General features: G+C 40.8%; 1 protein-coding gene across 5 annotated transcripts; it reads left to right on the top strand.

Annotated features, from left to right (window-relative positions):
• Positions 1-79: 79 nt before the first annotated feature.
• On the top strand, positions 80-27,865 carry PDCD4 (programmed cell death 4). 5 transcript variants are annotated; one of them, XM_063132642.1, is made up of 13 exons: positions 80-201; positions 13,624-13,818; positions 14,697-14,802; positions 15,714-16,007; positions 16,868-16,962; positions 18,017-18,130; positions 18,877-19,098; positions 20,975-21,072; positions 22,937-23,051; positions 23,762-23,869; positions 24,791-24,901; positions 25,234-25,373; positions 27,200-27,865. In XM_063132642.1, the coding sequence occupies exons 3-13, from the start codon at positions 14,760-14,762 to the stop codon at positions 27,258-27,260; spliced, it is 1,401 nt and encodes a 466-aa protein (XP_062988712.1). In that variant the 5' UTR covers positions 80-201; positions 13,624-13,818; positions 14,697-14,759; the 3' UTR covers positions 27,261-27,865. The 5 variants fall into 5 exon arrangements, with proteins under 5 accessions (XP_062988712.1, XP_062988710.1, XP_062988714.1 ...); XM_063132640.1 differs by having other exon boundaries at positions 13,624-13,790; XM_063132641.1 differs by lacking the exon at positions 80-201 and adding an exon at positions 6,026-6,095 and having other exon boundaries at positions 13,624-13,790.

Below are 27,865 nucleotides of genomic sequence, written 5' to 3' on the forward strand. Positions count from 1 at the left end.
CTCCCTTCTTGTCCTTTGTGGGTGGAGCTACCCGTGGGCTAAACGTGGGGGAAGCTGTGTTTGAAAACAACCACAAGTGAGACAGAAGGGAAGGATCTGATGCCATTCTGTCGAGGCGAAAGAACTAGGAAAGAGGGCTGGTTGAGTGCCCGGATTTTATGCCATCAACAGCTTCTGAGTAGAAGCAAGAGGAGGAAAAGGGTGACTTTCTAACCTTTTAATTATTATCTCGCCGGTAGCTTAGGGTGGCGAAAGAAATCGCGAGGTATAAAAACAAACTGGCCACGAGCCTTTTGGTTCAAGGAGGAGCACGGTGTAGTAGTAGTAATAATTTCTTGTTTAAAACGAATTGGTACATATTATAATGGTTGGAGGAACTTCTCGGAAAGGGGTATTTCATTTACTGATCGTTGGCTTTCTTAGTGTTTCGGATAAGTCAGTTGTGCTAAATCAGATAACTCTGGCTAGAAAACCTGTCACAATCCGATCCCACGAGCATGTATGTTTACTCTGAAATAAGTTCCACCGTATGACCTTGCTCCGGTGTGTGTTCATATAGGACTGTAGCATTAGGCAACCTGTAGCCCGATGCTTATGCTTCTACTCGGAAGTAAATTCCGCTGTGCTCAGTAGACCTTTCTCCGAAGGAAGTGTGCAGAGACTATGCTATGTAGCCCCGTCCAATGCGTCTTTCCTCTCATCCCTATAAAGCGTCCATAGGGTCGCGCTGCAGCTTCGTGGGAATTAGCTTCTTTGAACTTCGATTTAATTTTGAGTAAACGCGATTGTAGTTAGACGACTTACAACGCAATTCTAACCATGTCTGCTCAAAAGAAAATTTCGCTGAATTCAGTGGCACTTACTCTAAAGTAAGAGAATAGAGGATTGTAATCTTACTCTGGGTCAACCCAGACGATTGCATTGTGTGCTGGCTGGGTAAATGAAGTGTGCTGTCGTTCCATGTCAATGTTCTATTTATTTTTAAGCTTATGAAGGTTACGGGCTTTTCTGAGATGTGGGGCCTTGATTGATTGATTGATTGATTACATTTTTATACCCCCCAATAGCCAAAGCTCTCTGGGCGGTTCACAAAAAATAAAACTATTAAGAACATAATAAAACATCCAACAATCTAAAAACCCAAATACAAAATACAATATAAAAAGCACAACCAGGAGTGGATGCCCTGGCATCCACTTCTGCTTCTTTACATGCACCCAAACCTTGCAGGGGTTCAAGGCAGACTTGTGTATAAAGGGCATTTTGTGATTCCTGCTTTGGTGCTTCAGTTAGGGCCCAGTGCAGTAGTTAAGGAAGGGCCTCTCCCCTCCAAATAGGATATGACTGCTGCTATGTTCTTCTCCTTTGGTACAACAGGCACTGCCCTAAGTAGAGATAGGAAGTTGGGTGGTGCAGTTGTGACCACAGGCCAGTAAAACTAAGAATCTTATCAGTGGATTTGTTTTTTATTAACATATTGGGAAAGAATGTTTTTTCCAGGTCAATGCTTTCACCTGTAACATGTGGCTTGGGGCTTGACTTGCTTGAATCATTTGTATCTTTGCTTAGTTAGAGTGTGTGTGTGTGTGTGTGTGTGTAAATGTAAATAATATTTCTAAGATACCTTTCTCTCTGCTCAGTTCACTTTGTGGTTAGATGGTTCTGAATTTGAACAGGGAAATTGACTAGAGTTCACCTTGGTCAATTCAACCAGGATGGCTTTGGGATTCTCCAGGAAACAGTAACCTCATTTTCAGCCTTTCATAATTGCTCAGGTACTAAATTACAACCTAGAATCTTTTGCAGAGTTTTATGCAACACTTCAAAGGACACCTTGTGGGAACTAGGACAATGTAATGTTTAGGGCACTATTGATGCAGGAGTTTTAGTCTGCTCCTCCTGGATTGTGTCAAGAATACTTCTGTCTCCCAATTTCTCTTAAAGGAGATATGTTCTTTAGTGATACATAAAAATAATGCCTGCTCCTTTTACTTTGATTTGTGCATAAATTGCAGGGAGGGGTTTCAGCATTTGTGGCTGCAATTTAAAAACACAATCGATGCTGTTGGATCATGTTGGTAGTTGCAAAAATGATACTCAAAGGACGCTTGCTTTTTTGTTTGCAATAACAATTTAGTACATCATGGCTGTAGCTCAGTGGTAGTGCAAATACTTTGCATGCAGAAGGTCTCAGGTTCAATCCCTGGCACCTCCAGGTAGAACTAGAGAAATTCCTGTCTGAAACCATAGAGAACCACTGCCAGTCAGTGTTTACAGTGCTGGGTTGGATGGACCAGTAGTTTGACTTGGTTTAAGGCAGTTTTCTATGTTGTTATTAACAATGGAGTTTCTTCTTGTATCACTGAATCTGTATGCTAGGTAAAGTTTCACATGGTGAATTTCTACCTGTTGCACAACTCTTAAAGGCAAAGGAGCCCTGCTAGGTAAAAACTACCAACTCTAGTTCTTTGGTGTTTCTGGGCCACTACTTGGGTGCTTATACTTTTAAAACAATATAGTCCCATTTCATGCACAAATCACTTACTGAACTGTCTTTCGCAAGTTGTTGCCAATATGCATTCATAACTAAACATCAGATTCTCAGATAAATTGGGTCAGGCATGCATTGTGTCGCACACAAATAATTTCTGACTTGGGGTAAGAAGATGAACCTTTGCCTTCTTTTAGAACTCCTCTCTGCTGACATAAGCTTACTGTCCTTGAGGCCTCTGGCTTTAAAATGCAGCACCTTATAATCAAACTGGATAGTACTTAAGAGGATACATTTGCAGAGAGATCAATAAATTCAAGTTCAGGCACAGAATGGGAGTACACCAGCTATCCACTTACCCCTAAGAAGTGGTGTCCTGGGAGAACTGGTGGACTATATCAGCTTGCCTTACTGGAAAGCACCAGTAGTCACAATATTTGGTAATAAATTATTACCATTGAAACTTCTAATTAGGAGAAGGCTCAGTGTTGGGCACAACATGTAGTTAAGAGGGAGGCTCAAAGTATACTCTAAGCAAATAACGCAGGCCAACTGGAAGGTCAGGAAAAGGTCTTTTTGAGAGGGTGGAGTGAGGTTAATCATAAGCTGTGTGGCCACATTCTTCTGTGATCTTAGAGTGAACCCTCAAATAACTTAAGCCAGCCATTTCAGAGAGATTGACTGCAAACAATTTAGCTAGTTAATTAGCGGTTCTGCAAGTTTTGTGGCTTGTGCATTTTTAATACAATTTTAAACATACTTCCTGTTCGTTGATTAGGATCTTGTATGTCCACTTTTTGTAGTGCCTAGTAATAAGTTTGTCGACTGCTGATGTGAATCAATACTTTTGAAACTAGAAATACCCTGCCTCAAGAACAGGTGTCTACCTAACCACAGGCTTCAGCTGATCTAGTTGCTTTGGCCTGCCATCAAAGAGCATTCAGCATTGCTTTGGGGCAGGAGCAGGCAGGAGAGAAGTACCTGGCAGACAGTTCTTGTTTAAGCATGTATTTATTTATAACTTTTATACCGCCCTGTAGCCAAAGCTCCCTGGGCGGTTCACAACAATTAATATCATAAAGTACAATAGGATAAAATACAATATAAAACATTAATAGTATAGTATAAAATAAAATAAAATGTAGCAGCAATGCAAAGACTTAAAAAACGAACAGATTTAAAACAAAAACTGAAAGGCTAAAATGCTTGGGAAAATAAGGTCTCCACCTGGTGTTAAAAAGAGCACAACATAGGCACTAGGGAGCTTCTCTGGGAAGCTCATTCCACAACTGGAATGAAACTGCCTGGTAGTAGTAGTACAAAGATCTTACCCACAGAGATGACAGCTGCTTATGTCACCATCTAGTGTAAGGTGCTGTATGAATTAAGATGATGCTGTCCCATAAAACCTAGCGTATTTATGCCAAGATTGAGAAAGGAGTGCTGTACAAAAAGCACAAATGTATAATAAAATACAACCTATCACTTCTAGCTGAACAGTTGCTAGTAGTAACTGCTATAGAGAGCCTTGCACTTTTGATATGCTCAGAAGACAGACCATCTGAGTTCAGTGGGACGTACTTCCTAGTAAGCATACTTAAAATTGCAGCCTTAACGTTACGTTGTACACCAGCCTTTCCCAACCTGGTGCCCTCCAGGTCTGTTGGACTAGAGCTCCCATAATTCCCAGCCTGGCTCAGAATTATAGGAGTAGCAGTCCAATGTATCTGGAGGGTGTCAGGTTGGGGAAGGCTGGTGTACAATATGACAATAGTATTAAAGGAGAACTGAAGGAAGGTAAGGAGATTGCAGAGAAGCTGAATAAATTCTCTTCATCTGTCTTCACTGTAGAAGTCTCAGGGAGGGAGACTGGGGCAAATAGTGATGACAAAACATGAACCTTACTGACAAATTTAAAGTTAAGAAATCACCGGCCCCAGATCAGTGTTCATTTTCTGTGCCTCCATTTGCACTCACCTTTCTCATACTTCAGATGGATGTGTCTTAGATTCATGGACTTGAACCAGAATCTTCATTGTGGTGAAATATAATTATCATTCTATAGTGATCCCAGCAGTTGCATGTATTGTGGTGTTAGTGCTTGATCCTTGAAGACAATGTTCTTGCTTTTGGTGAGCTAGCCTATTGAATTTTCCAGCATATGCCATTGCATATGACTTAAATGCTTATGATTTATTTATTTATTTTTTAAAAAAACCAGAATTTCTTACCATTAACTGCCCACCTAAACAAAGATATAATCGACAAAAAGTACAATCAGTGGCAAAACTCCAATTTGCTACTGCTGTTTTGAATAGTTCAAACATGTACTTTCTTTTGAGAAAGGCCATAGCTCAGTGGTCAGAATAAGCCTGTGGATTGACTAGCTGTAACACAGTTTCTGTGAATTCAAGTGAATTCATTTGAATGGCACAATCCTGAATAGGTTTACTCAGAAGTAAGTCCGACTAAGTTCAATGGGGCTTACTCCCTAGTAAGTTCAGCACTGCAGCCTAAGAAAATGTGTTTGAATGTACAGCACCATGTACATTGATGGTGCTATATAAATAAATAAATAATAATAATAATAATAATAATGTGGGATATAAATGGAATTATTATTATTATTATTATTATTATTATTATTATTATTATTTATTTATATAGCACCATCAGTGTACATGGTGCTGTACGGAATCCACAACTTTTTCAGGCTGTCATGCAGCTGAAGGATACAGATCTTTATCGATGTATCCAGCAGTGAGAGCATTTGTCATCACTGCATCTCTTGACAGGAAAAGCTCCACCTCCTGAATATCTGCCTGTGTGGCAGGTGTGAAAGGCACAAATCCTCCGACTTGTGGGTTAAGCGCAATTCATGCACGTTTATTTGTAAGCCCCATTGAACACAACAGGATCTACTGGAACTGTTCGAAAATTCCTAAACTGTAAAAGATAGATCTCCAAACCCTATGTTTCTCCGTAACGGTCTCCCCCAATCTAGTGCCTTCTTGATGTTTGCACTACAACTCCCATCAGCCCCAGCCAACATGACCAAGGGTCAGGTGCGATGGGAGTTGTAGGCCAAAATATCTGGAGAGAACCAGGTTTGGGGAAGACTTCTCCGTAACTTTATAGACTTTGGGAAGGATTCAGGTTAATTCAGTTCTTAAATTTCAAGAGATAAAAAAGGTGAATACTTAGGAGCCAAAGAAGCAAGAGCCCTTATTAACCCACAGCGCAAAGTGTTGTCTGACCAGCCCGAGAGACTTCGTGGCTTCTCCGTCGTATCTTGAACAGTTATTTGCTTTCTTACCCCTCCCTCTGCAATTCAGATGGCTTCGCCCAGTTGTATCGTCACGTCACACGCCCCCTTTTTTCCACCTTTGTTTTGAACGTTCCTTCGCCCCGCCCCCGCGGATCACCTGATTTCTTTCCTTTCCCATTGGCTGCAGCCCAGAGGGCCAGGCTGGCCAATCAGACTCGGCCGCTCGTGGCCGTGTTGCTGGGCAGGACAAAAACAAACGCAAACGGGGGAAAAGCGAACCGCAGCGGTGGCGGCTGAGGGGGGAGCGGTGGGGCAGCTCCGGGGCCGTCGCCTACGGTAATGCGACCCTCCCCCCCGCTCTCTGGAAACGTGAGCTCGGAAGTGGGGGGGGGGGCTCGCCTCTTTGGCGGCAGTGAGCTGTGGGTGGGGGCTTCCCCCCGCGTCGCATGTCCTTGGGGGTTAATGACGCCCTCACGACTCGAGGGGGAGGTCGGGGCTTCGCTCTCACCCCGTCACGGCCCGCATTCGCCCTCTCACAAGCACTAACGCCGCGGCGGAGACTCCGCTTCTCCCACAGGCTTCCGTTGGGAGGTCTGTGCTGTGGGAATGGATGCGCACAGCGGCCCAAAGCTGCCTGGGCGGGCAGTATGTATAGCTCGTGCTCTTGCTTCGCAGGCCGCAGGTTCTTCAGTCCCTGCCAGTCAACCGGAGCAGGTGGTGGAGCAAGACCTCTGCGGGAGGCTGTCGGGAGCCGACGCCAGTCGGAATAGACAGTGCTGGGCTAGATGAACAAGGAGCCTGACTTGAGTGCCCAATTGCCGAAGCTCTTTGCGGGGATGGGAGCAGCTGTTCTTTAAGCCGTCTGTAGGCCGTCGTCTGCTGTGGCCACCCATCATTACCTCAGGAGTGGCCTCAGAAGGGCTGCTTCTCCCCCCACCCCCGTCTCAGTCGTTTTCACACTGGAAATTCACAGAGTTTTTCAAAAGCTTATTGGCGGGTATGTGCATTGGTGGTTCTGTAAGACAGCTTTACTTGCCACTGCTCTTGCTCGTAATGCAGCCTTCCCCAAGCTGATGCCCTCGAGATAGGGATTACAACTACCATCATCCCCAGCCAATGGAGTTGTAGTTCAACACATCTGGAGGGGGAAAGTTACTCTGGGCTGCAGTCTTTGTATGGAGCAGTGGTGATAACCACTAGGCCTGCATAAATGAATGTACAGGATACAACATGCCCCAGAATCCCCTGTAGCCCAGACAAGTCAATGTGGAAAGGTTCACTGAAGCTTGAAAACCACTGTCTTACATAGAACATATGTAAAGCTGCTTTATACTATGTCAGACCAGGTCCATTTAGCCCAGTATTGTTGACACTGCAGCACTCCAGGATTTGAGGCAGGAGGTTTTCCAGCAGTATCTGGAGTTACTGGGGATTGAACTTGGAACTTCTGCATGCAAAGCAGGTGCTCTACCACAGAGTTACAGACGCTACCTTATGTGCCAAAAGCAAGTTCCTATATCGAGCTTGTCTGAACAAAGGTTTCCCATATGGTTGGTTCTGTGCTTTAAAGCTGTATGGGTAGGTATCAGGTTACACCCTTTTGTGCAGTATTCCCTTTTGTGGATCATCCCAGGTGCATTGATTCTTCCCAACCTGCCCTTAGGACAAATGGGGATCAGTATAGGGTTTGCTAAAGTTCCCAGTGTGGCTCTATTAGACCCATAAACATTCTGTATATAAGTACTTTGTTTCCTAAAGATACCACAGAATATTGTTTCTTTTTTTCTGCTAAAAGCTAGTGTTTCAGAATTTGTTTTCTCATCTGGTTTTTCATAGGAATGTTCCCTTCTGTGAAATTAGGCCACAATACTCACTTGATGGTCAGGAGAGATTCAGTGGACTTGGAAGCTCTGTAAGGTCACATTGGAAAATGAGATGATGTCTTTGGAAGAACCAGTGTGGTGTAGTGGTTAGAGTGTTGAATTGGGATTCCGAAGATCCAGGTCCCAGTCCCTGCTTGGCCATGAAGTTCACTGGGTGACTTTGGGCCATAACTGATTCTCATCCTAACCTACCTCACAAGGTTGTTGTGGGGATAAAGTGGAGAGGAGGAGGACTGTGTAAGCTGCATTGCATTCCTTGCAAGAGGAAAAAAGGCAGGATATAAATGTAATAAATAAATAAATTTCGTTACTTTGTAATTCTTGACCATCTCTCTTGTGAATATTATAAGACGCTTATATTAGATTTCATTTGGTTAGGCATTTGAATTTAGGGATTCAGGAAGCCTTGGTCTTTACATAGCAACCCAAATCAGAGTAATCACAAAAATGTTTTGAAATACTGCAAATGCCTATTGTGACTTATTTTGGAATGAGTGGTTCTTGAGATGTACAGTAAGTGTACTGATGTCCAAATCAAGGAGACTTCTGCGAATGAACTGGGTCAGTTTTTTCAGATCGAAACATAATTCTCAATAAAACATTTAATGCTGATTAATATAAGCATTTTAAATCCCACATTAAATTTACAACCCCTAGCTAATATGGATTACATTTATATTGTTTGGTAATATGGATTACGTTGACTGGCTATTCAGTATAAACAAGCTGAAATAAGATGAGGAGCTCTTGCTACCAGGAGCTCTTGGAATACTGCAGAGCTATAGGATGCTTATTTTTTCAGTTGAAAACAATGATTTGATGTATTCTGCCTGATGTTCAAAAACATAGCATAACCACAAAATTTCAAGTGCTGTCTGTTTGTAGGATCAAAACCAGAAAACCACAGTTTCCTTAATGTTTAAAGGTCTAGCAGCAGATGTTACTTTAAAACTTAAAAAAACCTAACTAACTATAGGACCACTTCCTTTGTTGTTTTAATTTTAAAGTGTGTGCTGAACACACATAGTCATCTGCAGGAGGAAGATTTGCCATGCTATATAAACTTCAGGCCTTCTAAAAATCATGCGTTCCTGAAGTACATGCCAACAGTTCAATGCCAGTTGTCAAACTCCTTGCCCTTGGAGTATTTGTGTAATGGCAATCATGTGCTCATCAGATGTTTGACTAATTTTGCTCTCGTAGCTTCAGGGCCAAATTTGCCACAAACAAGGGGGCTTAGCAAGCATGGGCTGTGACATATGCCAGCCCTGCCTTTGTGTAACCTGGCAGTTTGCAGGTTTTACATGTTCTTAGATCAGTGGTTACCAGGCATTTAACAAACGTGACTGAGCTTATCTGTTATTGAACTTTGTTTTGTTCTTCCTCTATCCATCCCTTTTACCATTGTGTTGCAACTTCTTTGTTTATGTTGCAGCTTATCCCCTTTCAGAATTGCATGGTACTGGTATGTGGTCTTGTAATACATTTGTATGGGACTGTGTAGTTGTGTTAGAAGTTGTGTGTTTTTGGAGCAGTGGGTTACCATTTGCCAAATGGCACAAGGCTGTCCCTGAGGTTTTTCTCTGTTATCCTAAGACATGTGTAGAGAACATTTGGTTTGCTTGCTGCGTTCCTATGTTGTCCTATATAAATTATCTTAATTTCATGAAGGAATGCACATTTGCATATTCCTATCATAATGAAGCAGTAAGATTACAAACTCCTGCTGCAGACTTGTTGTACAGGGAACAACAACAAAGACAACAAATATCAATTCACCCCTGCAACATAGGTGGAAAATAGGGACACTACTCACCTTACTTATAATAGAAAATGTCCAAACTTCACTAGGGAGAAAGACAAGGAATACATAAAAGCTACATTTATCATTCTTGATAGCTGAGTATTAGGTCTCTTTGTGCTATATTTGTATTTCACCTTTCATCAAAGAGCTTTGAATGATGTTTAGCTTCACAACAACTATAGCAGGATATACTGGCAGCTGGACCATATTAACTCTAGTAATTTGGAATCATGGTTTGGTAAAATTAACTGAAGAAATGCATAAAAATAAAATACCTGATAGAAATTAATAAGCATAAACACATATGAAAGTTTTAAAAATCATGCATTTTTATAGCCCCTCTGTTTTCCAGAAATTATAGTTGCACATTAGTCACTGAGATGAGTGTAAGGTATAAAGACCTACACAAACTGCATGTGGAGTCTAACTGATCCCACAGTTTTTTAAACAAAAAATATGCCATTAACATATAATAGTTGCACAAGTATAATAGTGCAGTAGTTATGAGTTGTGAATTACTGGTAATAACAGCAATAAATCTCATAAAATGTAATCATAGCACACAGCACCTGAGCAGCCTATGTGCAGTCGCCACATTTCATAACCACATGATTAAGACAGTTAAAATGGTTACATGAAGCACATAATTGCTGCAATGTTCAGTCACTGTGTCACCCACAGAGATGACACCTTTCCATCCTTTGGTGTTAGCAGTGGCAGGCACTACCAGTTCTGAGGCTGCCTCTCTTGACATCTCAGGCAAGCTTGCTATGTCTCTAGACTCATCTTAGGTGGTGATTGATGTTAGACTCAGGTCTATTGGGACGAGACCCCCCTTTGGGGTTGTTCACCTTTTAAGGGCGCTATCCTTTTGAGATTCTTGTTAGCCTCCAAACTTGGAGGCTAACAGGGATCCTATGTAGAGCAGGGGCATGTCTACACGAAGGGTTTGCCCCGGGGTGGCTTCGCAGTAGCGGCACGTCATCTACATGACACAGCTGCTATTGCGAAGCCATCCAGGGGCAAACTCTGGAAACTCTGCTCCCAAAAAGTCGGGCACTTACTCCGACTTTTTTGGCAGTGGAGGCTTGTCACAGCCCATGGCACCCCGATTGGCCACCATGGGCTGGATAATACAGATAATAAAAATTTAAAAAATTGTGTGGGGGAGGAACGGGCAGCCAGAGGGAGGAGATGTGGTTCACCTGGAGTCCCTCTTCTCGTGTTCTCCTCTGGCTGCCTTGTTCCTTCCCCCCTCCCCGTTGTTTTCTTTTTTTTAAAAAAGTTCATTATCTGTATCTGCAGCTGCGCAGATACAATAAAATTTAAAAGGGGGGGAATGGTCCTGTTCTCCTCCCTCCCATTTTTATTTTTTTGCTTTTACAGAGCGGGAAAGTTCGCATTTGTGTTCCTTACCGTGCAGATGCCAGGAAGGAATGCAAGTGTGGGAGCAAGGTGCCACGCCGTGCCAAAGTGCTGCTGTCAAGATGGGCTAGCAGGAGAGTGGTGGCGATCTCTGCACTCCCCCCCCCCCCCGTTGGACATTTTAGCTAGATGGACGTTTTCACCTGTCTAGCTGAGGTGTGGGGGAGGGAAGAAGGCTGGGGATGCTCATATCCCTGCTTCCCAGTTCCCTCCTCTAGCCGCCCACCAGCATGTTCCCTTTCTGTCCTCTCTGATGTTGCTTTTGTGACCTGTGAGAGACAGCCGGTGCGGTTTGCTCCACACCGGGTGCGAGGAGGTAGGGAACTTAGACTCCGGGGTCCAAGGTCGGAGCAATGCCTCCGACTTCAGATCCAGGAATCCAAAATATCCGATGTCCCCTCTCCCCAGACTCTATCTAAGGCCCATAGGATTGCTCTCTAAATATGGGCATTTAAATGGACACCGTCCACTATATTTTACGGGGGGGGGGGAGGAGGACAGACAGCACACTATTGGCCACTGTTTTTATATTTACTGTAAACTGTTCAAGGAACTTTCTGTTGTGTAGTGACATACAAATGTCATAAGTAAATAACCTGTGTTTCGAAGTAGATATTTATTTTATTTTATTCATTTATTACATTTCTATGCTGCCCAATAGCCAAAGCTCTCTGGGCCAGGTAGTCCATAACATTTAAAACCATAAAATATAACTTGATAAAAAACAATACAAAAATTTACAACTACAGTATTAAATAAAAACCAAAATAAATCTTAGCAGAAATACAAAGATTTAAAATACACTAACATATTTAAAATGACAGAAAATGAAAGACTAAAAATGTTGAGATCCATCTGGTCACAGGTGTGTCTATACCTTTAGTCTTAACATTATAATGAATGATCTCAGGTTTGGATTTTTTTGATACTGCTACATCTTTATGCATTGAAGAAATGGATCACTGTCATTTCTTTGGGACGTAACTATGAAGTGTCAAATCTTTCTGAAAGCTACAAATGCTGCTGTTCCCAGATCTAGGTTTGTAGCTAAGAAACACAAGAAATTTTGGTTGTTGTTTTTAATGTGCCAGCCACAGTAAGATTTTCCTAAAGGAATTATCTGCCTAGTGGCACACTGGAGAAAAAGTTACCAGTTATTCATCTGGAACCCTGTAAATGTGTTATTTTATCAAACACTGTCCAGCCTAGGTTTTGGACTGCTGGTGCACCCTTACATATGTCAGCATCAATTTTATATGCATGTATGTTTTGGAATTGCAATAAAGACAGAACCATTTTGCCATACTTCATGGGTTTGAATGGCAGATACTGCCTTATTGGGCACCTTCCACTGAACTATTCATCAATTATAACATTCTTGCATAGTACAAAGTATTGTGGGAGAGTCTCACAGTTGGGACCAAAATGACTGTTAAAGCTAGATTGTGCAAAATGATATCTGCTGGAAAAAAAGTTTTGCTGGGCCACAAGTAAAAATGTTTAACAATTTTCATTTGTAAAGGGATTTTGTGAACTTCTGGGGGGTACTGATCTTGCTTGTGGTGGTGATTGGCAGGGTCACTTTAAGCCTAGCATCTCATGTGCCTGGTTTTTCAGTTCCGGTTATTCCAATAGGTGTAAAATTGACCCTCTCCCCAAACCCATACGAGTAAAAACATGGATTTTTCATCAAATTAAGCACACACACACCAGCACATGGGAGTTCACATCTTGACATGAGTGAGGACTGCCTCAAATGTCAAGTTGTGGAAGACTGACTCAAGTTTTATCCCCCCCCCCCCCCCGCCGGTGCTGTTGACCCCACCTATCAACAGAGGGTTAAACATGGAATTGTCCCAATCATGTAGAAGGGAGATTAAAAGCAAAAGGGGCTGCATAAATATGAAGCTGAACCTCCCATGGCTTATCTCTTTGTAGTCTTTTTCCACAAGCACTTTTCTTTCAGCTAGGGTCACTTCTAATTTTAGAGCCTAGCTGCGAGAAACCAGGATGGTTCCAGGGAGATAATGTGCTGAGACGTGTGTGTGTATGTAGGTGGGTGTATGGTGGGGTGGGGGGAAGTGTTCTGTGTTACTTTCTTTTGTGCTCCTTTCACTTTTCAAGTTGCAACCCATATTGATTGCTGCCATCATGTTTAGTTTTGGTCACATTTACCTGCCCTTCTGCACAGTGGTGAAAAGTGAATTGCAGAGTTTCCAGTGACATTTATGGATTACCAGGTGTTTTTGGTGCAAGCACCGCAGATTAAATTGCAGTACCTTTGTACTGAATCACAATTAATAGTGTAGACATACCATTGTTGTCAGTTTCCATTTGTGGCAGGCTGGTAATCTATATGGATTCCATGACTCACTAGTACACCCTGACTCCCTGACTCTCACTCTTTAGAAACTGGTATATGATGTAGTTCTAATTCCTTCCCTCCAATTTAACATTTTTGTCCCACTAATTTACTTTCTTTGTGTTTTATGAAGATGCCCAAAGTTTTAAGAATCTCGGAACCACAATATATTTTGCTGTACTTTTAAGCAGTGGCTATTGCAGATCATTGGGTGCTTTAAGGGGGAAATGTAACGCAGTAGGGAGGCCATTGAACACTGCGTAAGAAACTGAATACTCTGTATAACTTTCTTCTAGGTGTAGTAACTGTAATGCTCATTTTAAAAATAAGCCTTACTGCAAGTTTCAGACCTTCCTATATAAATGATTTGTTTTCCTTTTGTATTTGAAGGAGAGTGGATGCATGTAATGGAATACTCTACCAAAAGGAAAGGTATTAACCTCACAAGTTAATCAGTCAATTTGGACATCTTCTGCCCTTTGAGAGAGTGCTAAGGGAGCTCTTCTAGCAAACAAAGTACTTCAGAACATTGCATAACTCCTGAACAATTGGCTGAGGTAATGCTGAAAAGCTCTTTGCTGTGAGGTATGATGTGAGAGACCTGATGTCATAATCTCACCCCTCTCAACAATGCATGGTGGTTGCTGGATGAAAGGTGGGGGAAGAAGGAAATACATGGGACAGATACTTGATGGGAACACTAACAAGATCATTGAATACTCAATGAAAGCTACCCAGGTACAATGTATGAGCTCTTAGGATTATCTGTCTGCTTTCCCTCTGATGGAAGTAGTGTCATTATGCTATCTGAAATAAATGTGATTAGAAATAATGAATTTCAAGGGTGCTAATGTTTTTAAAGTAAAAAAAAAAGCCAGTGGGAAGTGAACAGAGAGCAATGGGAATTCCTAAATTTGATGCTCTGCTTTTAGAATAAAAGAAAGATTAAAAGTAAGATATCTGTTTGGTGATTTTGGTATTTTGGCAGGGCTGATAACAAATACAAAAACAAGCTTCGTATCCACAAACAGTGATAGTAGTGCCCACAGTTAAAAAATTTCTGGTGTGTGTGTGTGTACTGGTCTTAGTTCAGATCCTATCTCTGTTCTGAACTTGCTGGATGGCATTTGAACAAGCTTTTTTTTCTGAACATTGTTGCAAAACAATAGTGACCGAGCTCATTATTGGGATGAATGAAGTAAGAATATGTTACCAACCCTAGGTTTTAAAGAGATGGAGGGCTATTAAATGAAGTAAATTATCCTTAGATATAAGGGAATGATAGTTGGTTTTATCTGGCTAACTCAATTTTAAATAATACTAAATTTGCTCAAGGATTAATATCGACTAGGTACTTTGTTGTTACTTTGTCAAAGAAGTTAGTATACTGCACAATTGAAATTTCTACAACTGAAATTGCACTAAAAGGTTCTTAATTCCTCTCCCCCGGCCCGGTAATTTAGGTCTGCAACAAAAATATTAAAACCTAATTTACATTCAATTCAGTTGAAATTTGTTGAACAGCTATGGAAGTAGAAAATGAGCAGACAGATAACATCAACACAACAGGTAAGAAGTTTCTTAGCCTAAGTGACATGTTGCTGTGGCAGTTTCAGCTCAACTCAAAAATTTGTGGTTTACATGGGTTACTACAAAATACATTTCCATGTCATAGTGACTCCACATGAAGGGAACATGAAGCTTGAAGTTTTTCACCACATAAATTGTTCTCTCTTGGGAAAGGGGAAAATTCTAGCTGGAATCCTTCCCACTAGATGACCAGGGCAAGGCTGTACCAATTGGCTGGGCTTCCAACCAAAAGCTCTTTCAAAATTAGATTGAATTGCTACACATTCACACAAGCATACTATATAAAAGACGGTACAGGGTGGACACCACAATTTGTAAAGGAAGACTTCCAAAAGATAGAGTGGAGAGCTCAAAGATAGCTATCCTGGGATCTTGTTTGATCCATCCTGCAGATGATGCTGGGAAGCTCCTGATCTTTAAGCAAAAGGAAGCCTTGAGAAAAGCTGTAGTTGGGTCACCCCTTCAGCTAAAGCAGGGTCCTGGGGGGACAGAGTGCATGGTCTAGGAGAGAGGGTCAGATGAGGCTCAGGCAGAACTCTGGGTTCTGTGACAGAGTGATTTCAGGTGGAAGAGAGCCAGTGGATGCAAACGGGGCTTAACTGGGCCTGTCAAAAGCTACAGAGGGACAAAAGGCTCTGGATCCAGAAAAGGAAAGAGGAGAGAAGATTCTTAGGCGTAGTCAATAGTAGTTTCAAATACTGTTTGAAATACAGTATTTCCAAATACTTCCAAATACTGTTAAAAGCATATATATTTAGATCAGTGTGCATTCGGATCCTGCTTAGAATGCTATTGAAACTTTACCATGTTTGAGATTTCTGTTCATTTTCAAAATAACTGCTTTCATTAATAGCTATTTTTCCCTGTATCTTCTTATTTTGGGGAATTAGATAATCTGAGTGATACTCCATTTTCTGGTGATGATGAAAATGGTGGAACTGAGGAAACAAAAACTGAAATCAATGGTAACTGGATCCCGGCAACATCTATTAATGAAGCTAAAATCAATGCCAGAGCAAAGAGGAGGCTGAGAAAAAATTCTTCTAGAGACTCTGGAAGAGGAGACTCAGTGAGTGACAATGGAGAAGCAGTGAAAAGTGGAGTTACTGTACCAACAAGTCCAAAGGGAAAGAATCTGGATAGGCGATCTCGTTCGGGAAAGGGAAGAGGCCTACCAAAGAAAGGTCTGTGGATTCTGAGTTCTTAGCAAATAGAAATAACCTATTAGGAGGTTATCAGATTTAGGTGGGTTTTCATTTTGCTTTTTTATCTGGATTTGTTTTCTAATTGGCACTTCTGTTGTTTTACATTCATTTGATAGCAATAAGAGGATAAACACAGAAGAGAACAAAATAATATTGTGTATATCTGCATGTTTAATACCTATCTTTTTTAGAACTCTAAAATAATCTTAAGGTTCATAATTTTAACATGAACACAGGTAATTAAATAAGACACAAATACTTAGAAACTTTATAATAACTTACCACGGATGGCTTATGTCGTTCTAATTAGCCTGATTAAAAGTGATGGCATGCCATCAGGTCAGAAGATTCAGAACAATATCAGCTTTGCAATTTATCTTCTGAGAGGCTTTCATGTACATCTGAGAAGTGGATTTCTTTGAGATATTGTTAGAATGAAGTAATAAAGCAAAACGTGCCCTAATCATTGTAGACTGGAAGCTCCATTCGACGACCGTTTTATTGCACGCACATTACTGGGCACTCACAGAGTTTTCTCAGGTCCCTCACATGACGTTGTCTGTTTCCTGTGTGCCTTCCACCCCTTCTGGCCTTCCTTTTGCAAAACACCACCTGGTTAAGTCTGATATATTTTTAAACACGGAATTGCTGCTCTCTCCTGCTGTGTGCAGGACAAGCAGCGCCATTAGAACAGTGGACTCAGTGGGCCTCTTGCTCGTTGTGAACTTCCTCTTTTGAAAGAGGAAGTAACTGAGGAGAAGCGATGGTAGGGAGCGTGTTTTCCCCTGGTGTGATGGAGCTTTTAGTTTCATATTTGCTTTTAAACTTCTTTTTATCAGGTGGTGCAGGAGGCAAAGGTGTTTGGGGAACACCTGGGCAAGTGTACGATTTGGAGGAAGTGGATATTAAAGATCCCAACTATGATGATGATCAGGTAAGAAAATGTTTAGTTTGCTAATGTGGTTGCTCAAGATGAGCAGTAGGCCTCATAGCTGTTTTCCCACTGTGTACAGAGTTGCTATAGCACTGAGTACACAGGGGTGTTATATGATAATTGTTTGTGGAGTTTTCTAATTTTTCCATGTCAATTTCTTTTAAAAGAACTTGTGTTTTAAGGTTAGGCAGTGCACAATGTGAGTCCTGTGTATAATCTTCATAACAGTGAGTTACATTAAACAAGGCAGCACTATAATGGTTGTGCTCATTGCTTTATTCCTGCTGGTGATCCTAGTCCAAGGATGCCCCATAGCTGGGACCATGTGACAGCAACAGGAACTTGGAAGTGGGTAGATGGAGTGGGAGGAACAATATAGATGAGATAAGCTGTGGATGTGCATCCCATCTATAAACCGTTGTTTCAAATGCTGATTAATCAGGACTGATAAAAACAAAAACTGGATATACAATTATTTCTTTCGGTAAGCAAAGAGTGGATGATGTTAATGTTTCAACAGTGGAACTTTACAAGCTGCTTAAAGTTAAAGTTGTGGCATGTTCTCCTTTTGAAAGGAGGCGACTTTCTTGCCCTCCAAACATAGTGGCCACAGTCTAGAATAACTCTTCCAAGTGTAACTGTCCCATAAGAAGTTTCTTGGAAGGAGTAAGAGCTAAGTACTTTTTGTTGAGGCCTGAAAATATATAGTTAAGCTTAGGAGATACAGGCAAAAGCCAGACATGATACAAAGAGGGGGATTCACGTTGCTGCAAGCCCACTTTTGCAGCTGATCTCATGCAGTGCTTCAAGCCCCTCTTTTTTGCTCTTTCCAGGTTGCCAGCTCCATTTCAGTGTCAGTAGACCAGCTTATCTGATGACAGTTATGAAGGGTCCAAAGGCATTATGGGTAGAAGCCTGGCTGCTGGCATTAAAAGGGATAATGATTGGAAAGCCTCTTCAGTGGACCACTATTCTAAAAATGAATTACTCTTAATTTCCCACAGATTTTATTTTGGTTTTATTTTATAATTTGTTGTACTTTTGTTTAAAACAGGATAACTGTGTCTATGAAACCGTAGTTCTGCCTTTGGATGAAAGAGCATTTGAGAAGACGTTAACTCCAATAATCCAGGAATATTTTGAACATGGGGATACTAATGAAGTTGCGGTATGTCTCTTGGCTTGCATTATGGAAACCATAGGCAGTGATTAATGAGATTTAGAATATTTCTTTGGAGAATGGGTACTTAGGCCCCAAGGTTATCTTTTTATTTTCAGTCTTTTTAACAATTACTAATAGTAGTAGTATAAACAAAGGATTTTATTAAATTAGGTAAAGTTAGTATGGGGTGCACTTGGTTAAAATGGCATCTTTTTACTGGATAAACTTACTTACTGGATAAACCTTTCTTTGAAATCTAGGCATCGTATTTGAATTGGATATCTATCTCCTACCGCATGAGAGTTCCACAGAATCTGAACAAAAGTAAAAATAGTTCTTAGGTTGAATCCAGTTTTAAATTGGATCAACTGCACTGGTGGAAGTAGACTTCCCCATTCACTCTTTCCCATAACGGCCCTCCAGCTTGCTGATAATGCTGTGCAAAGAGTCAAGAGATCCTGCTGAATTGGGTGAACTGTGATGTGTGGGAGGAGGGAGATCTCCAAAATCAGTGGAGGGACCTTCCACAAATGGAGTCTTTCCTCTTAAGGAAGGTCCCTGCCTCTCGCAGAAGGCAGATCCTGGATCCAACCCTTTATGTCCACGGAGTTGACGTGATTTAACTTGAAAACAGACTGAGAGACAAGAGTGTTGTCTTTCCCTGTGCATCTCCTTCCCTATCTCTATTGTATAGGACATGCAAACCACAACACTTGAACTAAAATGATGGTATTTTACTTCCCCATTTTCAGGAGATGCTGAAAGACCTCAGTCTTGGTGAAATGAAATACAGTGTACCTGTGTTGGCTGTATCATTGGCATTAGAGGGGAAGGCTAGTCACAGAGAGATGACCTCTAAACTCCTTGCTGACCTGTGTGGGACAGTAGTTGGAAGACATGATGTGGAGAAGTCCTTTGACAGACTTCTCAGAGACTTACCAGAACTGGTACTGGACACTCCCAGAGCACCACAGGTTTGTTCAAATTACCTTTTATTAGTAATTGTTTTTGTGGTAATCTTTATTGCTCCTACTTGTTAAAGTAGTTTAAAACATAAAGATGCACACTAAAAACCTCTTTATCTTATTTTTAGATAAAGGATTCTACTGTGCAGGTTTTGGTATTTGTGTCTGGTTTCAAAACACAAATTTCAGTGTGGCATAATATGGTCTAGCTCTTGCTGGGCCCTCAAGCTTCTTATCTTCCCTACTGTATATTACATTGTAAATGTTGTGTCACTATATTCTTACTAAATACATTCTTATCAATGTGTAATTGACTCATTTATTTATGTAAAATCGGGAATACCCCAACACTTTGGATTCTTCCCCATTTCACAGTCCATTTAGACATAATTCTTCAGGTATTATGTTGACTTTACTGAAGTTTAATGGCAATTGGAATTTTAATTCCTCTCTCAAATCTAATAATTTGAGAGGAATTAGAATTTGATGATTTCTGATAATTTTTGCTAGACCATTTTAAAAAATCATATTGGGTCGTATCCTATTAAGCCCACACTCACGGGGAGTGACCGCTTGCACAATGGGGCTTTTGTGCTTTTAAAAAGAACCTGAAATGGGTGGGAATGCTCATTTCTGGAATGGGGCAATCAGCGGAACTCACAGAAAGGAGCTCTGTTGATACCTACCAATATGGAAATGGGTGTTTCCACTCATTTTGGGGGTTGCACAAGCGGTTGCTCCTGCAAATACAGTGGAACCAGTGGAGGTGGAGCGGCCCCATTAGATACCGTCCATGCTTAGAAAACAATAAGCATGGATTAAAAGGCAGTTGAATTAGAAATATACCATTGCCCATGCTTTGAGAAACAGTGTTTATTTCTTAATTAGTAAGGACATAACTAAGAATTGAATTGCAAATGAGTATAACAAAGCACCAGCAGGTTTTTTTTTAAGCTACATGTGAAAAGCCTGTTATGAATGGAGCAACTTGGAATGGGGAAGGGGATTGCTTGCTTTCTCTGCCTGTCCCTTCTCTTGCTCTGAATCTTCCATCAACCCCCCCCCCCCTCACTCCACTCCACCCAACGCGCACACATGCACATGCACACAGACTTTTGTTTCACAGGCTTCCATATCCTAGCAAATTTACAGTTGGGATCCCTTGGGCAAAAAGCACCTTAGCGTATGATCTGGAGATGGAAAATTGGGGAAGATTTAAGCATATCTTCCCTTGCTTTTCCAGTCTGAGGCACAATCCTATTGGGATGGCCATAGGCCTCCATACTAGGAGGCCTATAACCATCCAATGCAGAGCAGGAGGAGCAGCAGAGGTGATCTGAATTTTCGCTAGATGGGATTTTTCACCTGTCTAGCTGAAGCTCTGTGGAGTTGGGAGGGAAGGAGACCGGGGAGGTCCAAGGATACATCATAAACTGGCCTCCCCAGTCCCCTTTCCTCCCTGACTACCCCGTTTCCCTCCTCTCCGAGGTGGTCTTTATGACCTTGAGGAGGCAGCTGGCATGGTTCTCTCCACTCCAGTTGCGAAAGTTGGAGAAGCTTAGATTCCTGGCTTTGTGGTTGGAGCGCTGTCTCCAATCTTGGGTCCAGGAATCCAAAATATGCTATGGTCCCCCAGACTCTTGTCTAGGGGCCGTAGGATTGCTCCCTAAATTGCCCACTCCTGAAGTTACTGTGCTCATTTGAAAAAAGAAGTTATATTTTAGTTATATGCTTATGCATATAACTAAAGGTGCTAATGTAGGTGCTAATGTCACACTTTCCCACAATTTGGTATACCATTGCTTGGTGTGGGTAATGTTGCTGATTAAAGAAACCTTGTATATCTCAAATTCAGTCTGAAAGGCATGTTTCTTTTTCATGGCAGTTGGTGGGTCAGTTTATTGCAAGAGCAGTTGGAGATGAGATTCTACGCTGTAGTTACATAGATGGTTACAAAGGCACTGTGGACTGTGTTCAGGCTCGGTAAGTGCTTTGTCCTGGATAGTTGAATTCTGCTTTGTAATTACAGATTTTTCAATGTTTTATTAGCTGTAATTACCAACTAAATAAGATATGTCTAGGTACTTTTTAAAAATCAAAACAAAGATTGGGTTTTATAGAGATTCTTCTTTGCAAAATTATGAACATAACATTCCCCCCTTCCACCCCTGGTTTGGCCACCCAATCCAGTACAGGCTTCAGAGAAAACTGTTAGACAAATTCAAAGAAGATGTAGGAATGATTAGCAGCTACCAAGTTTGGATATTCCAGGAATCTGTTCTGATGTTTGCAGTGTTAACTAAATCTTGAGCTGCAAAGATCATGTGGACAACTATCTCAAGCATCAGCATATGGTTTGGAGATGGATTAAGGTGTTTTCAAATTCTATTAGTGTTTAAGGAGTAGGGCTCTTTAAAAAAACTGGAGAAGAGGCTTGTGAGGAGTATGTTCTTAATAAAAAAAGTGAAATGTTTTTATCTTGGAAAGATTTGGTAAGCAAGTCCTCTGGCATCTGAGCATCTACTATCATGCGCTAGCAGAATTATTTTGGGAAATAAACTCAAGTGACTGTTGTCTCCATTCTGTAAGCCACATATGGACTGCATCTTGCTCTTGAAGGCTTCCTACATGTTCTGCCATGGGTGCCCACACTGCCCACCTCTAAAATCCCCCCACACCTCACATCTGTTGCCATGATTGTGCTGGGGAAGAGGGTACATCCTCAGGGGTCCTTCTCCGCGAGCCCCTGCCAAAGGAAGTGAGGCAGGTGGCTACCAGGAGGAGGGCCTTCTCTGCTGTGGCACCCCGGCTGTGGAATGAGCTCCCTAAGGAGGTTCGCTTGGCACCTACATTATATGCTTTTAGACGCCAGGTGAAGACCTTTTTATTCTCCCAGCATTTTAAGTCTATAAATAAATTTTAACTTGGTGTTTTAAATTTGTAATTTTGCATTGCTGCTGTTTTTATCTGGTTGAGCTTTTATATTGTATTTTATATTATGGTTTTATACTGTTGTTTTATACTTTGAATGGTTTTAATTTTTGTGAACCGCTATTGGGCGGTATAGAAATGTAATAAATAAATAAATAAATAAATAAAATACATGGGGATGACTCTCCTTGCACTACCCCCCTTCCAGCAGAATTGGGTTCCCAGCACCCATCAAATGGGGAAGACAGCTATTGGTGAACAGTAGTTTGTATTGTATTGATAATTTGTAGTGAAGTAGCTACAACTCGTTGATTTAAGTTATACTGAATATTTGGCTCCTCTTAATATCAGGCCACTTAGTTACAGAGCCATCTTAGCATGCAGATAATGAATTTCACGTGATGCTGTTTACCATTGCATGAATTTGAGCCTCCTGGTCTCGCACACTTCCCCCTACTCTTTCCTATAACATGGAATCAAGGAGATCAGATGTTATGTGCTTCTGTTTTAGATTAGCAGCAGTTTGTGTCATTCAAACTCTTAAAAGGTGGCTAACCTTAACTATAGTTAGTAAAGACAAAACAGCTTCTTAAACAATAGTTTGAACTAGGCTTGTTTCTACTAACCATTGTTAAGATTCACCACAGTTTGCCCAGGTTCATAGGACATAGCGAACTGCAGTTAATTAAAACCTGGAAAGTTTCTGAACTCCTGCCTGCCACACTGGAGTTGGGGAGTGTGTGAGCCCAGGGGAGAGGCTGAATTTGTTCTCATTGTGCTTAACTATAATTTACTGTTATGTACAAACTAGCCCTGTAGTGTAACAGCTTCATGTCACAATAGTGAGTGCATAGGTAGATTGATTAAAGGTGTCAGCCGTTATGCTAATGAGGTATACTTACCTTTCTCTTCATAGGGCTGCTCTGGATCGAGCTACTGTACTGCTGAGTATGACCAAAGGTGGGAAACGCATAGACAATGTATGGGGATCAGGAGGTGGGCAGCAGTCTGTGAAACATCTTGTTAAAGAGGTAAAACATGAAAATGTAATAATTGTTAGTGGTTATATGAAGTTGGTGTATATGTCACAAGTTGGTTTAAGAGTGTGGGGGTGGGGCAGTCTTGGCAACATGCGTCTCCTCCTCCTCCTCCTTCTTGCTGCACCATCCTGAGAGGGCAAGCAGGCAAAGGTGAAAGCTGCTGCTGGAAGGTGCATTTACTTGACCACCTCTTCTCACTTGCTCACAAGCTTTCTTTAGGCAGCACTTCTATTCTCAGACCCTTCCTTCTAATGCCATGCAGAGTAGAGAAGAACCTTAGCTATACATTCATCATTGCCCATATGTTTAGTGATACTATACAGACACTGGAATAAAATCCTGTTTGTTGGAAGAGGATTTTAATGCTTGTACATAAAAACATATTTTGACATTTGCTTGTTTCCAGGTTATCAACAATAGTTGGGAAGGAGGATTTTTGAGAAAATAAAATTCTGCTATTGACCAAACATGATAAGAATTCAGTCATTTTGTAATTATAGACTTTATAGCTGGGTGTATTACATATTGGTAGAACATTAGCTTTTTGCTGTTCCTTGATACTCATATTCCATATTTTTCTGAGTTTTTGTCATCTTACATTTGAAATAGAAATTTAAATATAGTTTTGCTGCTTGTAGATTTCAGCACTGTAAGCTTTTTAACACCTAGATTAATACAACATTGTGTTCTTAATCTATTAGATTGATATGCTGTTGAAAGAATACCTTCTTTCAGGAGATGTTTCTGAAGCAGAACGTTGTCTTCAAGAGTTAGAAGTACCCCATTTTCACCATGAACTTGTATATGAAGTAAGGCAGGATTAACTTGTCTTGTTTATGGATGACATAAGTAATATACCTGGCATTGGAAGTTCAATTATTAAGTTATCAAATAATACAACAGACTTGGTGATTTTTCTTCTAGAAGAGGCATACTGAGACTTATTTGGAAGCACTGTATTTATTACACTGGCCTTTAAACTGACTGCTTACAGCAGCCTAGCTCACATAGTCCATGCCTTTTTGTAGTATATTATTTACCTAAGTAGTTGTTTCCTTTTATAATTAACTGCCTCTAAGCTCAGTATCTTACTTAAATTTAAACAGGAAAAACAATAGTGTGTTATATATTCATTTCAAGAGTATTTTTGCTTCCTTCATACTTTTACTGGTTTCAAATAAGTTTTTCTCTATTACACTTTGTGGGATTGTCACTAAGGTCCCTTTTTCTCAAAGTATATAGAATTGCATAATGCCAAGTCCCTTGAAGTCTCCAGAAATCTTTCATACCATTTTTGTGTTTTGACTGATAGGGGATAATCTGTAACACATTTATTTTCAATTTTGTTCTTGTACCTTGCAAAACTGTCTCACTCTATGGTGCAGATATCGGACAGTATCCAACATTGATGGTCCGCTTACACTGTTGACACACCGCTAGGGTAACCAACCTCTAATGGTATGTCAATAACATAAGGAACCTCCAGCAGTACATCAATAGTGTAAGCAATGTCTGCTGGTATGCCAACAGCATAAATTGGTGTAATAAGTTTTCGTAAAAATAATAATTGTGCCAGCTTACCAGTAGAGGTCACTTATGCTAGCAGTATGTCAACAGTATAAGCAGACCAGCAATGTTGGATATTGCATATAATTTTATTGCTTGCTTTAAATATGTATTTTCCCACTATTTCTCAGTCGACATTTAGTTCTTCTCCATTTACATTTTAGGCAGTTGTGATGGTTTTGGAATCAACTGGAGAAACAAACTTTAAGTTGATGCTTGATTTGTTGAAATCCCTTTGGAGATCTGCCGTCATTACTACGGACCAAATGAAAAGAGTAAGCACATCTAATAGATTTCCAGTTGTTTCCTGTTGAATATCCTTATTTTATATATAGCAGTAGGTTGCATTTATTTGTGTGCACCAACTAACATTAATTGGTCTGCTTTAGAATTAGATTAGGGAGCAGAAAGGTTCCCTAATTTTAAATTTTAAATAAATTTTTAAAGTAATTTTTTTAAATGCAAGTTTAAATGTAACATTAAAGACTGCCTGCTTATTTAGAATCATTTTACGTGTACTTTGCATTGAAAATCTTAATTATGAGATGACGCATGCAGAGAATGCCCTCCTAATGCTGAGTATGTCCTCCTAATTCTGATGTTGCAGGGTTATGAACGAGTTTACCGTGAAATTCCAGACATTAATCTTGATGTGCCGCATTCATACTCTGTGCTTGAGCGGTTTGTAGAGGAATGCTTCAGTGCGGGATTAATTTCCAAACCATTAAGAGACCTCTGTCCTTTCAGGTACATACATAAGAACCCCTACATGTTTAACTTCGAAGGATCAGGTTAATCACAAGAGATGCTGGCCTATCTATTTTGCTAATGCAGAACAGTAATTTCAGGTTGTTAGTTGCCTTTTTTTATTACTTCTTTCACTGCAGTGCAGGTTGTCTTAGAAGTAGTGCTGGATAAAGTGGGTGAATAACTGGGAGCCTCTAACCCAAATTTCTATGGACTTTGAATTTCCACCTATAGATGATGTGCTTTGAAACTAAATCACTATAAGGTAGATGGTTTTATGTCCACATCTTGCTTCTCCGTACTCTTAAGACTCACAGACAGTGCCAGACTGGCCGCATTCAGACATTACGATAGTGCACAATGAGTTAATAAGCTACTCACGACCCCCTGCCCTGCTTCTGGGAGTAGTTTATTAAGCTACTGTGTGTAATTTGGCTCCCCCTCCCCTGCTGCAGTCCTCCTGCTTGAGCAGTGGCGCTGTTTTACTTCTGAAGTGCTGGAAGTTTGCAGGATCAGGACAAAACAAACACAGCCTCTCCTAGTTGGGAGGCACCTGATCCACCCTCAAACCCCTGCCCATTTACTTCAGAGGAGTGAAAATCCTGAGTGCACCAAAAAGGGGGAAGTGGCTAGAAAACCTTGGGGGGTTGCAGGATTGGGACAAAACTTTCATACATATCCACCTCCTACTCAGGAGGTACTTGATGCATCATCAAACCCTGAGACCTGACACTGAGAGGTGGAAAGGAGCGGCAGTGGTTTTGACTAGGGTGACCATATGGAAAGGACAGGACCCTATATCTTTAACAGTTGTATAGAAAAGAGAATTTCAGCATGTGTCATTTGTATGCCTGCAGCACCTGGTGAAATTCCCTCTTCATCACAACAGTTAAAGCTGCAGGAGCCCTGCCCTCTTACTAGAGTGACCAGATATAAAAGAGGGCAGGGCTCCTACAGCTTTAATTGTTGTGATTAAGATTTGCATTTATACAAATGACACTTGCTGAAATAACCTTTTCTATAGAACTGTTAAAGATACAGGAGCCCTGTCCTTTCCATATGGTCACCCTAGTTTTGACAGTTTCTGGCTGGCTAAAATAAGCCACAGTGACCACCAGTTGACACAATAACCCACAGTGGCTTAAATAACGTACTCTGTAGCCTGTGAGTTATTTTGGCCAAACACGCTCCCACCAGGTAAACCACGATGGGTTAATTAAGCTATTGTGGGTTATTGTGATGTCTAAACCCAGTCACTGTCTTTTTCTCAACTCTAGCTGATTTCTTTCTACTTAATGCAAGGATGGTTAGGATCAAAGGAAGCTGCCATTCTTAAGTATTTTATTTTAGCAACGTTGCAAATTCTTTAAAGGAATCTTAAAAATTATCTAACAAAACTACTGTTTTGACAGAGGTTCTAACCATGTTTCTAATCCCTATATGCTTGTGGAGAAAAGTGCCAATTACTGCTAATTCTAGCCTTTTTTATGTTGCAGGGGTTAGGGATTCTCCTTTTGTAGTTCCCTGACTTCTGCTCTTGTATTTTCCTTTCCTCATCACATTCCCAAATCCTTCAAGCAGTTCTTCTGTTGCTAATGGAACAGAAGTATGTCTAACTTAAGGCCCATTACGTCCAATGGGTCCACTTTATGATTAAGTCTGGATCCAAACCATAGTCTGTAACTTCTGTCCACACTGCTTTTCGCTTGTTGTAGCATTTCATTTCTATTAGTGGAGAATCTCCAACCCCTCCCCTCCCCACTCCCCATGTAGGCAAGTAAAGGGTTAGAGGAAATACTGAAGGCTTATTGTGTCTTTAATTTTAGGGGAAGGAAGCGCTTTGTAAGCGAAGGGGATGGTGGCCGCCTGAAATCTGAGAGCTACTGAATACAAGAACCAACTCTTGCAGCTGTAGATGTTTAAAGGGAATATATATGTATATATTCTATAGTAAGAGTTGCTTAGCACAGTTCATTTATTTTTAAGAGATGCACTTGTTTGGGGACACAACTTCTGAAAGTTTTATAAACTTGTGTTCACAAGGGAAAATGTTTCCATTTTCTTTTTCTCTGGGCCTATAGTTGGATGGAACAAGTAACCCATCTTTTTATGGAGGTTTGCTGAAATAAGCTAATCTTTTACGTGCCATATGTTTGACCTAATCATTCCATGTTTTACACTGATGTCTGCCTGCCTGCCACGCCTTTCTTTCAAGGACAGTGTTTTTGTAGTAAAATCACTGATTTATACAAAGCTGCTGGAACCCTATTTTGGCTGCTGCTGTGAGGGGGAAATGGTTATTTGTTTTAACAAATCTAAGAAATTTAGTTTTTATTGTAAGATGTATTCATCTTTTTCCAGGGAACATACTGATTTGGTCTTAAAGACTAATTCAGCAAATGGTGGCTGGAACATCTATTTTTTTTCTACAAAACTGGAAAAATGTAGAGTTTTGATAGAATGTATTGCAAAATAAAATTTTCTGAAGCAGA

The sequence above is a fragment of the Elgaria multicarinata genome, chromosome 8 (assembly GCF_023053635.1).
Source record: "Elgaria multicarinata webbii isolate HBS135686 ecotype San Diego chromosome 8, rElgMul1.1.pri, whole genome shotgun sequence".
NCBI lineage: Eukaryota > Metazoa > Chordata > Lepidosauria > Squamata > Anguidae > Elgaria > Elgaria multicarinata.

Bases quoted from the DNA above. Each gene is read 5' to 3' on its own strand.
- PDCD4 (XM_063132642.1), top strand. From the start codon at position 14,760: ATGGAAGTAGAAAATGAGCAGACAGATAACATCAACACAACAG. The intron at 24,902-25,233 runs GTAAGCACATCT...CTGATGTTGCAG, and splicing joins CTACGGACCAAATGAAAAGA to GGTTATGAACGAGTTTACCG. The intron at 25,374-27,199 runs GTACATACATAA...CTTTAATTTTAG, and splicing joins AGAGACCTCTGTCCTTTCAG to GGGAAGGAAGCGCTTTGTAA.